The sequence below is a fragment of the Phalacrocorax carbo genome, chromosome 2, assembly GCF_963921805.1.
Source record: "Phalacrocorax carbo chromosome 2, bPhaCar2.1, whole genome shotgun sequence".
Lineage (NCBI taxonomy): Eukaryota > Metazoa > Chordata > Aves > Suliformes > Phalacrocoracidae > Phalacrocorax > Phalacrocorax carbo.
In genome coordinates, this window is record NC_087514.1 from 151,475,104 (window position 1) to 151,488,478 (window position 13,375).

The 13,375-nt window shown below is 44.3% G+C and overlaps 1 protein-coding gene and 1 long non-coding RNA gene across 4 annotated transcripts in view; one reads left to right on the top strand and one right to left on the bottom strand.

Moving 5' to 3' along the window:
- Window positions 1-8,418: 8,418 nt before the first annotated feature.
- LOC135312118 (uncharacterized) lies at window positions 8,419-12,773 on the bottom strand. 3 transcript variants are annotated; one of them, XR_010371781.1, is made up of 4 exons: window positions 12,375-12,773; window positions 11,654-11,740; window positions 10,978-11,093; window positions 8,419-10,296 (listed from the first exon to the last, which is right to left on the bottom strand). It is a non-coding gene; the product is annotated as an uncharacterized LOC135312118 (long non-coding RNA). The 3 variants fall into 3 exon arrangements; XR_010371780.1 differs by lacking the exon at window positions 12,375-12,773 and adding an exon at window positions 12,107-12,364; XR_010371779.1 differs by lacking the exon at window positions 12,375-12,773 and having other exon boundaries at window positions 11,299-11,811.
- ZEB1 (zinc finger E-box binding homeobox 1) overlaps window positions 11,808-13,375 on the top strand; it is a 121,852-nt gene continuing 120,284 nt past the window's right edge. Inside the window, exon 1 of the mRNA XM_064444917.1 lies at window positions 11,808-11,931. Within this exon, the coding sequence (XP_064300987.1) occupies window positions 11,874-11,931 (58 nt within the window). The 5' untranslated portion in view covers window positions 11,808-11,873. The remainder of the gene's footprint in view (window positions 11,932-13,375) is intronic.

A 13,375-nucleotide genomic window follows, 5' to 3' on the forward strand; every position in this document is an offset into this window, starting at 1 on the left:
GAGTCCTGTGGGTGAAATCAATAGGGGTGAAGCTGGGCATGGCCTGTAACTGCAATTCTCGGGTGCTGTGGGTCATGGGTCTCTCCCTGTATTTTCCTGGGTATTCAAAAGAAGAGACTATGAAAGCACTCCAGCCCTCCTGTTTCCTTCCATAACTTCCTCAGATCCTCAGCTGTAATTAGGACTCCCAAGGGAAAATTTTTATTCACTTAATGCTGACTTGACTCAGCAGAATGTGCTCAGGCACCAGCCAAAAACCTTCTTGTGTTCAACTCAAAGTGCGCTGCTTTCCGGGGAACAGCTTCCTCTGTCTCTTAAAAGTGCCTTCTCTAGATTCCCACTCTGCGAACAGTTGGATAAGGAGAGCTGTCAGGTGAGGAGGGAACATGCTCGAGTGATGGATGTGCCACCAGCAAGAAGAGCAGCTGACCACTGGTCAGATGGACTCTGTTTAGGAAGCACATGGTTAGAACTTGATAGAGCAGCACTGAAAATTTCATAATGGAAAATGATAACAAGTTGATAACCTTTAGCCTTGTGGAATGGAATCTAATCCCTAATAGGAGAGGCACGGAGACACACCTGACACTGTCTTCAACATATATCTTTAACCCCTAAGATGTCATAACATATACCATAATCAGCATATCTTAATCTTTGTGTGTTTTATTATTATAATTATATTTAACTATAGCATTATTGTTATTAAATGACTGTTCCTTACTATTTTCTGTGTAACACTAAGCCAGTAATTTCTTAAACTCTTTGACTCTCTTTAGACAGGAAGGTTATACTCACTTATCATCTAACAGAGTTTAGCTTTCATCTGATACTGCTTTGCATCTTGCTTCAATATGTTCTGATTAAATATGGCAAGCTGAAATATTCTTTCTAATACTGGAATGGTGTTTTTCTTATAAAAGGATCCCAGATGGTCAGATAACAGAAGAGAGGTCGCTTACCCTGAAATGAATAGTAATTTAAAAACTGGAGATTACTAGTCCCTAAAATCAAATGGTGTCTTCTAATGGGAAAGACAGAGAAATGACGGCTACATCGCCATCCTGAAACTTGTATTCTCAGGCTCCAGATCAATGTCCAGATATTAATTAATCCCTACGTTTTCTTTTGGAGATCATATCTATAACTAGGAGATAGGAAGGGCTCTATATCATCTGGTGATGGATTGCTGTCCAAGAAGCACTGGATCCTCTTGAGGAAGCATGAGCCTTCCCATGACTTCAGGAAGTGATGGATCTCTGACATGAAACAGCATAGTTACCTTTCATAAACTATCTAGGAAAACACAGGGAAAGCCATATGGCATCTCCTAAAATAAGATATCACTTAATCTAGTACCTAATTGTAAGGCCACAGAGCCTACATCTGTTGGAACTGGGCGTAGCATGAAATGTCAAATGCAGATTTAGATCCAAGTAGGACTGCAAAAGGGAAATTAAATGGTTTTGACATTCTTTTAATTGAGGAAGGAAGAGCTTCCTGATGAGTTTGCTGAGATTCTGATGGAGAAGAGCAAAAGGTTTGGAGAAATCTAAATCTTTTCCCAGCAGGAAAGTGGAATAAAAAGTACTTGGAGCTGTTCTGTTACCTACTCCCCCACGCTACTCCCCCACAGAGATGCAGAGATATATACCCCTAACTGGTAGTTACCATAGTAGATGCTGTTGGAACAAGAAAGTCCAAATGAATCCTCAGACACTTTTCTTGGTTGAGGAATTTCCCATGCTGTGATTTGGCTAGTTCCTCAAAGCATTTGGCAAGCCTGCTCTGATGAATGAGATGTGTCTAACATGATGTATGACCTTCCATATATTGCATGTCATATAAGTCAAAATCCAATATAAGCATCTGCCTAGAACTGTCTTCCATGGAAATTCCAAGACTGTCTTCAGAGTGGGGTTTGCATAAGATGCACAACTAGGATTTGGGAACTATTTTGAACAAGGAAGAAAGGTTTATTTATACATTGCCAAGTGACACATCTTCTCAAGGTGCAGGAAGAAGTGGGGATAAAAATTAAAACTCTATGACTGAAAAGGGAAGCATTAATATTTCCATTCTGTAATATTGCCATCCATGCTGGGTATAGCTGGAGCAGCTGAAAACAAAATTGATCATACAACTGGAAATGGTAACCTCTTCAGCCACTTCAAATAAATGGGAGAAAGGCTGAGTCTGCAGCTGCTGGTCCAGCATAGTACTTTTAATTTGAACTACTGCTGGTTTCAGTTTGCTAGTACATGGGGATTTGAATGGCAGCCTCGTCTGTGGTGGCAGTAATCTCTTGGGGAGGGATGGGGCAGGCAGATGAGGGTATAACCAAGGGATCACGAATCTAGGCCAAGCCCATGACTCTGTGACCTTCCTATAGCTTTATACATATGTATGTGTATATACAGTAACAGATATACACCACAAATGTTCGCTATAATTCTTTTGCATATTTTTTGATATTCTGAAAGGTAAGAAATGCTAGGGGAGAAAGGCACCCTGAGCTCTTGTGCAGTAAGACATGAGAGACAGCATTGCATAGCAAGCAAGAAAAAGAACACACAGGTGAATTTACCTAGAATATTTTTGTTTCAGTTTAGCCATGGGTTCTGCTCTGGTACATATGGTGATCCCTGGCTGGCTGGATACTCTGTCTAGTATTTTCTTCTATGCATGAAGAATGGCCTGTTTGCTAAGTTTGGCATTTCAGTCTAGGTAATCACAGCAATGGACAGGTCGGTCTGTCTGCTTTTTTCCTTCAGTCTTGCCCAAGTCAACAGAAAGGGTTTTCCGTCACTATACCACAGGAAAAACAGGCTGGGCAAAACCGTTTGCTTAGGATTCATATCAGTATGCATCAGTTTGAGGAGAATGGAGACCCAAGCAATGCATATGTCCTTAAAATGCTGTTTCAGAGGCTGTAAAACTAATGTAGTGCATTGCTATTCAAGAGAAAATGTGACTGTGATTTGGTCTGACTCAGATTAAGACTAGACTGTAGTTAAATATCTTGAAATAGTCTCTGAAAAATTGTTGTGCATAAGCTACCTTTCATAGGGGAAATTGATGATAGTTGCAAACATAATTTTTCAGACCTTCTGGAATAAACATTTAAACAAGCAACAATGTTAAGACAAAAACATCACAGAACCTATAAATACTATTTAGGAGCAGAGCAGTCTCTATGAAGCACTGACCAACTAAAGATAAAGCAGTCTACGGTGAAGCATGCAAGTAAGTATAGTCCTGGATTCATGGTGAAGAATACTGTTGTAGTGAGGAGCTTTTCCATTTTGCAAATTAATCTTATGCCTAAATCTGGCAATGAATCCCAAGAAGATCATGATGTTATTTAAAATAAATGGCATGGCACCAAAGTGCTATTATTAATAACAATTAAGCAAATTTCTTCTGTCCTCCTTTTCAAGATGCAGCAATGATGAATCCAAATACAAGCACACCTGGCTGCAGGAAAAAACTTTGAGCTTTTGAATAATACGTTTTTCAGAATAAGGTTTTCACAGTTACCCTCTCTATGATAAGGCTGCCTAAATGTTTTATAAACATTTGCCTGGATTACAAACATATATTTCAAAAAAATGTTTTTTTTTCATGCCATAACAAATGCTTTTGTTGCCTTTGGTGTTGTGTGATATATGGTACATGATGCAAAAATCCACAGAACTGGTCTGGCTTTGGCAGGTAATAGTGTCTAAAGATACTTGGCAAAAAAGATACCAGCTGCAGATGAATCAACAGATTCTAGGACTTTTCACCCTACAAAACCTAGAGTTAAAATTAGAGCAGAGAGATGAAGTCATTTCCATAAACCCCAACAACCTCATGACAGGAAGACATATCTCACTGACTGGACTGATGCAAAGAGTAAGAGATGGGGTGAGGTTCATCTCACTTAAACTTTAGATGCCTGTGAGGTATACCACACTCTACTGACTAGATCCCCACTAACTCCTAGTTAGTCTGGATCCTCTTAACAGAGGATCCTACTTAGTAGGAGATCCTCCTACAGTCTGGAGGGACTAGCCCAGAAGTAAAACTCTACATAAGGCAGTGAAGTCCCACGCATGATCACCTACTACAGTTACTAAACATGAATTAGTCATAGCCTGCAAGAAATCAATTGCTTCAATGAATGCCTATCAACAGCTACAGAAATAGGTCATGAATATTTTAAATAGAAATAAAATTACCTAAACCACACCAAATTTCAGTTCTATTACCCCAGATAGCTTTTTTATTTGTAAAACAGTGATCAGACAAGATCCTGCAGGCATCTACATCCAAACAAAGCTCTCCACTACCGCTTTCAGCTTCTAGCTAATCCTAGTTACTCAGGATTTTTCAGTTAAATTCTCCATGTACATGAAGATCTGCTTCTGGTCATCCTTACAGCTGCCTAGCTCTTCACTCTACCTAACCACCCCCAGATCATAAAATCATTACGGTTGGAAAAGACGTCTAGGATCATCAAGTCCAACTGTCAACCCAGCATTATCATGTCTCCTAAAACATGCCCTGAAGTGCCACGTCTACACATCTTTTAAATACCTCCAGGGATGGTGACTCTACCACCTCTCCAGGCAGCCTGTTCCAATGTCTGACCACTCTCTCAGTAAAAAATTTTTTCCTAATATCCAGCCTAAACCTCTCCTGATGCAACCTCCTTTGAAGTAGTTGTAGAGAGTGATAAGGGCTCCCCTCAGCCGCCTCTTCTCCAGACTAAACAACCCAGTTCCCTCAACCTCTCCTTATAAGACTTGCTCTCCAGACCTTTCACCAGCTTCGTTGCCCTTCTTCAGACATGCTCCAGCACCTCAATGTCCTTCTTGTAGTGAGGGCCCAAAACTGAACACAATATTCAAGGTGCGGCCTCACCAGTGCCGAGTAAAGGGGCACGATCACCTCCCTGCTCCTGCTGGCCACGCTATTCCTGATACAAGCCAGGAAGCTGTTAGCCGCCTTGGCCACCTGGGCACACTGCTGGCTCCTGTTCAGCCGGCTGTCGACCAAAACCCCCAGCCTTTTTTCCACAGGGCATCTTTGCAGCCACTCTTCCCCAAGCCTGTAGTGTTGCATGGGGTTGTTGTGACCCAAGTGCAGGACCCAGCACTTGGCCTTGTGTAAACCTCATACAGTTGGCCTGGCCCATCGATCCAGCCTGTCCAGATCCCCCAGAAGAGCCTTCTTACCCTCAAGCAGATCAACACTCCTGCCCAGCTTGGTGTCGTCTGCAAACTTACTAAGGGTGCACTCGATCCCCTTGTCCAGAATATCGATCAGCTTTTCTCTACCTGGCTGCTCTGTGGAACCTGATTTGGGCCACACAGAACATGTCCTGCGTGCATGAGATGTTGGGTGTAATCTGTCTTTAATATGAAATCCTAGTAGTCACTGAGTTCCTCCAGGATATTAAAAACCAAGATTCAATTCTATCCTCTCCTCAAAGAACAATGAAACATCATCATTCACCAATTATGCCAATTCACCTTCCTAAAGACAACAATTCAGGTGGTATTCATCTGTACTGATGAATGGTTTTTTTTTCTATAAAATACTTAAAATAGTCATTGAACTAGAGAAAGATTATAACGTAATGGTCAGAGAATTTATCTAAGTGGTGAGAGGAGCAGAGAGTATTTCAAAGTACTTCTCTTAAGACAACATGGGAGCTCTTGTCCTTCTTCCAGTACTTAACACAGTTAGTCAGCATCGGTAAGAGAAAATGAGAGTTCTTCAGAACATCTAAAACCCAGTGATTTAGGGTACTGCCCACCATAGACACCTGTGTTCAAACCTCCCCAGTAAGAAGAGGGAACCTAATAAAGGGAATTTTCAAATCATATGGTGCATGGAAACCCCCAGACCACCTGCTCTGGTTGTAACAATTGCTCTAATCCAAGCTTTTAATACTTGGGTTAAAAAGACATTTTCTATTTGATCTCTTGTTGGGCTTTTATTTTCACAAAGGAAAAAAGTTTATTGTTTGGATGGATACAAACTAGGCTTTCCTTGTTTGATCTTGTAACCAAAAATTCCTGATATGCATAGCCTTACTTGAGAATCATAATCCCTTTCCAATTCTTTATCAACACATGGTGATTCTTGCACTGAACTGCTGTTCCCTGCTCCAGTAAAATAAACTCTGATATAATCACACTGGACTTTACAGAGCTCTATAGTGCCAACAAATTTGGTCTCTGCATCTGAATTTCAAACGTACTATTATCCATTTTAATACTGTATGTTTGTATCTAACAGACATACCCTTACCTTGCCAGGTAGGAGAATCAGACCAACTATGCTGAGTACACCAAAGCTTCAGTTTACTTCTCAGAAAATAACCATTACAGTATCTGTGTTTCTCCCTATGGCATTGACTGATGATCTGTTGAAGTATCTTATGGAAAATTGGACTTTGAATTGTATTTATTTGTTTGTTTTGGTAGACTCTCATATTATTTTTTCCCTGGTTTTCTTTACGTTAATTCCATATATTCAGCATACTCCAAGCTCCAAAACTATAGCAGCTCCAAAACAACAGCTTTCCTTTATGTATTAACAAACATTTCCTGCAGAAGTATTATGCACTTTGCAGTGAGAAAAAAACCAAAAGACAAATGAGAGATAAATGAATAACATCTAACATTAGAATGCATTCCAGCAATTAAAAAACCCAAATACAAGTGAGAAGAATATGCAATGAAATAAGTAAGAAATCAATTTTAAGTTGGGATTTTTAAATGCTGAGTGAGCCAGCTGTACAGATATCATAACAAAGAGAGTAACTCCAAATAAGAGCCAAATGAGCAATCACACAAAACCGTGAGGCAGCAAACAGCAAGAGGGCTGGGGAGTAGGACTAAATCAGAAACAGAGTCTAAGTTACAGAAGGAAACAAACATGAACCATATGGGAAAATATTCACAATACATTAGTGTTTAATTAGATAATATAATGGATAAGGACACTTATGCAGAGTCATCATAAACAAAGATGAATGGAAAATGTGCTACTAATAAAACTGGGTAATCTAACTGCACTACAACTGTAATTTGATCAGCCACAAGTTCAGTTGTAATTTAAAACAAAAAATAATATTTTGATAACAGTATTTTGCTACTGCATCTAGTAGAAAATAAAGTATTGAAGTAAACATTTTCAACTGAAGTCCCGGGTACTTTGAAAACAAACCGAAAAATCACAACTGTTCACAATGCAATGCTTGTACCCAAATTTGCATTCCAATTCCCTTTCGAACATGCAAGATTTGCGTTTTGGATGAAGAATGTGGAATGACCTTTTCAATTTTTTTCCTTTTCTAAAGTAATTTTTTGCTTGTGTGAAGCCTCTGAAACAGAGATCACATCTAAAGTTAAAATTAGCATAAGAATGGAATTGTAGATCCTGGCTAAGTTTTTGCACTTTTTTTTTATACAGCATATCAATATGACATAGGCATCAGCACAGGTTAATTGCTTTCAAGAGAAAAACAATATGCAACAAGTAGGGCAAAAGGAGAGCAAGAGAAACAAAATGGTTTTGAAGGCCTTTGTGATCTTCACAAACGCTTTTTCTTAACAAGGAAGACTTTTGAGAAGTCAGTTGCATATATGCAAGTCATTACAGCTATATATAGCTATGTACGCATCAATGTTTTATGGCAGTTTACATCCTTGTACTTAAATCTTTCAAGCGGGAACAGCCTTCCCAAGTCATGGCGTGACATGAATTGTTGTGATGACAATTTATTAGGAATCGTAGCTGTAAGCTTTAAATAAATTCACGGTAAAGTACAGAAACAGAAAAAAAAAAAATGTAAGCTGAGGAAAGTGAAAAAAAGGGTAATTTCCTTGACAAATATTTACAAACTCTGCTTTAAGTGATTGTGCAAATTTCAGGTGGCTTTGCCATTTTTGAGACTCTACAACATCACAGGGTACACCTTCAAAACTTATTAGATTCACTTGGAAGCAAAAATAGAAATGGAAAGACCAACTGGAAGGGCACTAAAACCGTATGTTGATATTGCTAAAATCCACATTTTATTCAACACTAGTTCCTCAGCTAGCTGCAGTCAGGCTGCGTATTTCTGGGTCATTGTTCTCCTAGTAAATCTTTCAACTACAATTTCTATAGAGGAGCAAAAGCATATTTCCCAAAAAGAAGAAAATACATGGAAGTGAAAATAAAAGTTTCACTCATGGAAATCAGAAAAAAAAAAAAAGTATCTCCACAAACCAGAAATGAAACAAGAAACAATTCACCGAGTCATTTTCCACCGTAACTCTAAGTTAATTCAACTAAATGGACACCATTAAATCTAGAATATTCAAGGTAGGATGTGAAACTTCATTTCATAAACATGAATAAGGAATAGGCATACAAACAGAGGACTGATTGCTTTTATTTAATAATACCTACTCAACAGATCATAAACCATAACACAGCATACATGACTATTTTTCAAAACAGCAGAAACTGTCTGTAATAATCATTGGCTGGTTTTCAAGCATCCATACTCCAGTGTGACTATTGGAAGTATTTTATATTCCTGTCTTCAGACAAGAGAAATAAATTATTTCAAAAAAGGTGAAGTACAGCAGCTACGCAACCTGACATTTCAACTACATTACGCCTATTTAGTTTGCCTAAATTCCCACACAAATTCTGTCACTAGAGACAAACTAATTGTTATGGATGACCATTCTTAGAATTCCTCCTTTAAAGAAACATATTCTCAAGCCTGCCACATTTAGGAGGATGCAGAAAATTTGCTGAGATTTTGCAAATTAGTACATCAATTAATTCCTGCATCTGTGGCTGAAAAGTCAGATTGAAAGCTGTGCACCATAAAGAAAACCAGAACTTCTCATTTTTGCAGCACAAACCAATTTAAATCACATTTACAATGCGCTCATATATTGCAGAACAATACAAATATAGCAGGAATTTTAACTAGTGGGTTTGCATCCAGGATTTGAAGAATGTATTTGGTCAAAACACACTGACAGTGGCTGCATCCTTAATCATGATGCTTTTTAGCACAGTAAATAACAGCAATGTTGTATACAAAGACATGAAGCGCGTAATTGCTTGGATTAAATATATAAAAATTTAAAAAACAAAACCCAAAAAACTAGCCCATCCACATATGTATTTACAAGTGGTAAATGAGGTGCTTTCCACAATGAATAGTGATTGGGGTAATCAATAACCTGATGCAAAACACTATCCTCCGCTTTTTTAGTTTCTAGACCTCCTTGGTATCAACGATAACATTTACAAAGATTGCTTTGGTTTTCTCTTCTCATTTATCAAAACTATAGCAGTGTAAAGCTAGCAGTCCCCCTGCCAGTTTCAGTTCTGCTCTTCAGAAACTAATGGGCAGCAAGAGTTGTCACCAGTTTCTCCCAGCTTCTTGGAAATCTCAGGAGTCTAATGCTCAAACAGACACTATGACTATTGGAAAAAGAGCAATAAGAAACACCAGGAGACTGTTTCTCTCCTCATTCTGTTAGGGGACATAAATCGCTCACAACGAAGAAACAAGAATTCTTATCCAGAGGTGAAAAGTGACAAAACTCAACTAAAAAAAAAGCTACTTGAAAGTCACTTAAAGCGGGGCCTGGAATTTTGTGCATGCATGCATGGGAATATTGTTACAAATCCACAAATATATTTACAGACATGTTATTATTTGTATTTTTGCAACTACCTTCTAAAACATGACGAATTTTAAGGAACTGAAAACTTTGCATGAAACCTGTACATGATATTTTTGTTAAATTCATCCACAGAATCATAAAAATGCCCAAGAATTCCAAAACACCTTAAGCCCTCATTTGCAAGCAGTTTCACAGGTTATCTTCTCTACAAAAACTTGACAAGCAAAGATGTTGAACTCTTAAAGCCAGACAAAAACAAGATTCTGCCTTAAACTTGGCAATTCACTCACTCAAAATATTGCTGACAAGTTTCATTTCTATCTTGCAGTTGGCTTCATGTTGTGGTCCTTAGCTCCCCTTGTATTCAGGGTTCAGTGCTCCCAGCTAGCACCAGATCTAATGCTTTAAAATGACTTCTGTTCGTCCATCAAAGACTTTGTCCTGTTTGATTTGTTACCATTCTTTAACAACTCTCAGGTAGATCCTCAATAAACTGTTGAAGTCAGCATCCAACACACACTGGGTAAAGATACATATGTAAAAACACTACACCTAAATTTATGAATGTATTGAGAGATATCAGATGATTTATTTGTACCTGTAAAGAAGGACAACAACTGTTTTCATGTGAGTACCCAAATCCATGACTCATGTACATTTCTGAGGGTACAATTAATCTTTAAAAAATTCCTCTAGATCTTTACCTAACTCTGCATCCATTTTAGCCCTATACACCTTTTCTAAGCATTTCTGATTGTACTGACTTTGGGGGAAGCTTCACGTGCAAGGTAGCTCCACGAACTGCTGGTGTTCAATATTTCATTTTCTAGAGATATATTTACACTCTTTCCATGAGATGAGATGATGTCACAGCATGTGAACATACAGCACGTGGAGATGATGCCGGATAGCTAAAGGCCTTGAATTCAGTACTGTATCAATTACTTTTTGAAAGTATCCCGTTAACACAAATGCTTTCACTGAAAGTTAATTTGTTTGGATAAAAGAATTCCTCAGAAGCAGAGAATTATAAATTCTACGGAATCATCCCAAGATAAGAGAAAAAAAAAAAGGAAATAAGAAAGCCTATAAACAATTTTACTATTTTATTGCCTGAAGTGAAAAGCAAGAATAAAGAAATAGTACGAGTGTTTGATGGTAATGTTTTAATTTTTAACACATTAAATATGTTTATTAAGCCCAAACGAGGCTGTCTGTTAATTATCTGTAAAAAATGGCTCCCTCCTCTTTTTATTTTTTAGGACACAGAATTTTATACCTCTCCTCCTCTCCGTAAAAGCGGGAAGTGTGATTAAGGAAAGCCCGAGAATGACAGATTTCGCACGCGGTGAGAACAGCGTCGTTCTCGTCCAGCTGTTCGTTTCTTGGTTAGACCTGTAAGGCAAGATTACCGTCACGATGTGAATCAGCCGGCGCTCCCCCGGCCGGCTTACGGTAAGGGGCCCGCGGGGGGGGCCGGGCTGCAGAGGCGGGGGCAGCGACGACCCCGAGGCGGTGACAGCTCCGCGGCCGCTCTGGCCCCGGGGGCGGGTGCCCGGCCCGGGGCAGCCCCGCCAGGCTCGGCTCAGCCCCGCCGTACCTGGGGCGGCTGCTGGCGCTCCGCAGGCCGCGGGACGGAAGGCACCTGGCAGCGGGGCGGGGGAGCGGGCCGGTCCCTCCGGGCGGCGACGCGGGGCGGAACTCCTCCTGGGGCCGCACCGATAGCGGGGATCTCCCTCCACCGCCCTGGGGGCCGGCGCCCCCCGCCCTCTCCGCCCCGCCGGGCTCCCGCCCCCTCGGCCCGCCCCGCCCCGCCCCGCCCGGCGGGGATCCCCCCCCTGCTGCCGGCGGAGGGCCGGAACGGGGTGGGGGGGACGGGACACCCTCGGAGGGTCGGGGGTCCCCGGACGGCGCCGCCGCCGCCCCGCCAGCCCCTCGTCCGCCGCACCCGGTACCTGCGGCAGCAACTTTTCCCCCGCCGCCGTTCAAACGTCCTGCCGTAAAGCGCCCGTCTCCCCTGGCAACAAGGTTCCGGCCGAGCACTAGGTGTAGGAAGGTGATGTAAAAGTAAAACCACCCAGTGTCGTAAACCAGGTCCGGGGGGGAGGGGAGGGGAGGGAGGGGGGAGGGCGGGGGAGGAGGTGACTGGAGCATTTAGACACAAGCGAGAGGATCATGGCGGATGGCCCCAGGTGTAAGCGCAGGAAGCAGGCGAACCCGAGGCGCAATAACGGTCAGTCAGCCCGCGGGGTAGCGGCCCGGCGGCGCTGGGGCGGCGGCGGGGCCGGGGCGGGGGCCGGGCAGGGCCGTCCCGGGCGCGGAGGGGGGAGGTCGGGCGGGCGCGAAAGTAATTCCCCCGCCGCTCCTCGCCGGGAGCCCGGCTCCCTCCGCACCGTTATATCCGCTACCTGGTGCCTCCCTCGCCGCGCCGCGCTGCGCTGCCCGCCTCCCTCCTCCGCCTAGCGGTGCCTCCGCACTCCGCCGCCTGTCCGGGACCGTTACACGCTGCCTTCCCCCACACGCCCCGCGACCGCCCCGCCGCCGCTGCGGGGAGCGGGCTCGGGGGGCCCCCCCCCGGCCGCGCCGCCGCCCTCCGGCCCGGGCGGGGACGCCGAGCGCCGGGGGAGCCTCCGCCGCCCGGCCGGCCTCAGCAGCCCCAACTCCGAAACTTGTTACCTGCGCGCCCCGGCGGAGCGGAGCGGGGCCTCCCCCCCGCTCGAGCCCCCCCCGAACCCCGGCCCCGCGGGCGGGCTGGCCCCGCCGCCCGCCCGGGAGCGCCTCCCCACCGCCCGCCGGAGTTCCCCCTCGCTCGCCCGGCAGCAGCGGGCCGGCTCCTCGCTCCCGGCCGGCGCCGCGGGGCGGGCTGGTGTTCGCCTCTCGGGGGGCGGCGGCGGCGGGGGACGCCGGCCGTCACCGGGGGGGGCGGCGGCGGGGCACGGCCGCGGAGCGCGGCCGGCGGGGGAGGCACCCTGCCCGCGGCGGGCGGCGATTCGCGCGGGGGCAGCGCGGCGCTGCCGCCCCGGGCCGGCGGGAGGGGGCCGGCGGCCCCGCCACTCGCTTTTTCGCCTCCTCCTCCTCCTCCCCCTCCCCGCCGAGAGTTGGTGCCCGCGGCCGCCCGGCCCGGGGCGGCGGGGAAGGGAGGGCTGCTCCCGGGCGGCGGGGGCGGGCGGGCGGCGAAGTTTCTTCCTTTCCCTCTGGCTTCGGAGGTACCTGTTTGTATAATAATGGGTGGTAACGGTTTGGCCGGGGGCCCCCGCTCCGCTCCCCGTGCCTGTGTGACCAACTGCTGCAGTCTATATAAGGAATTACATTTACATTTCAGACTTAAGGGCTGCCGTGGGGTTGGGTTGTTGTCGTGCTCCCCCCCCCCCCCCCCCCCCCCCTTTGGTACGTGTGTTACTTTAAGATGCATTCGAAAGGTACACGGTGGGGGGAATAAACGCTCGTAACACCCACTCTGTACTTATTTTCTGGAAAATGGAGAAGTAGTTCAGTTCTCGTAGCGGCTCTTCTCAATGGGATGTAAAGCAGGAGATTTTGTAACCTTCCTTGGCGATTTTAGGTTTTATGTGGCATTTCCTGTGCAGGGTCACAGATAGGAAGGCTTTTGCCTGTGATCCGAGATGTTTTCGTATGCAGTGAACGGTCTCCGAAATAGATCAGAGTCACCACCGGTG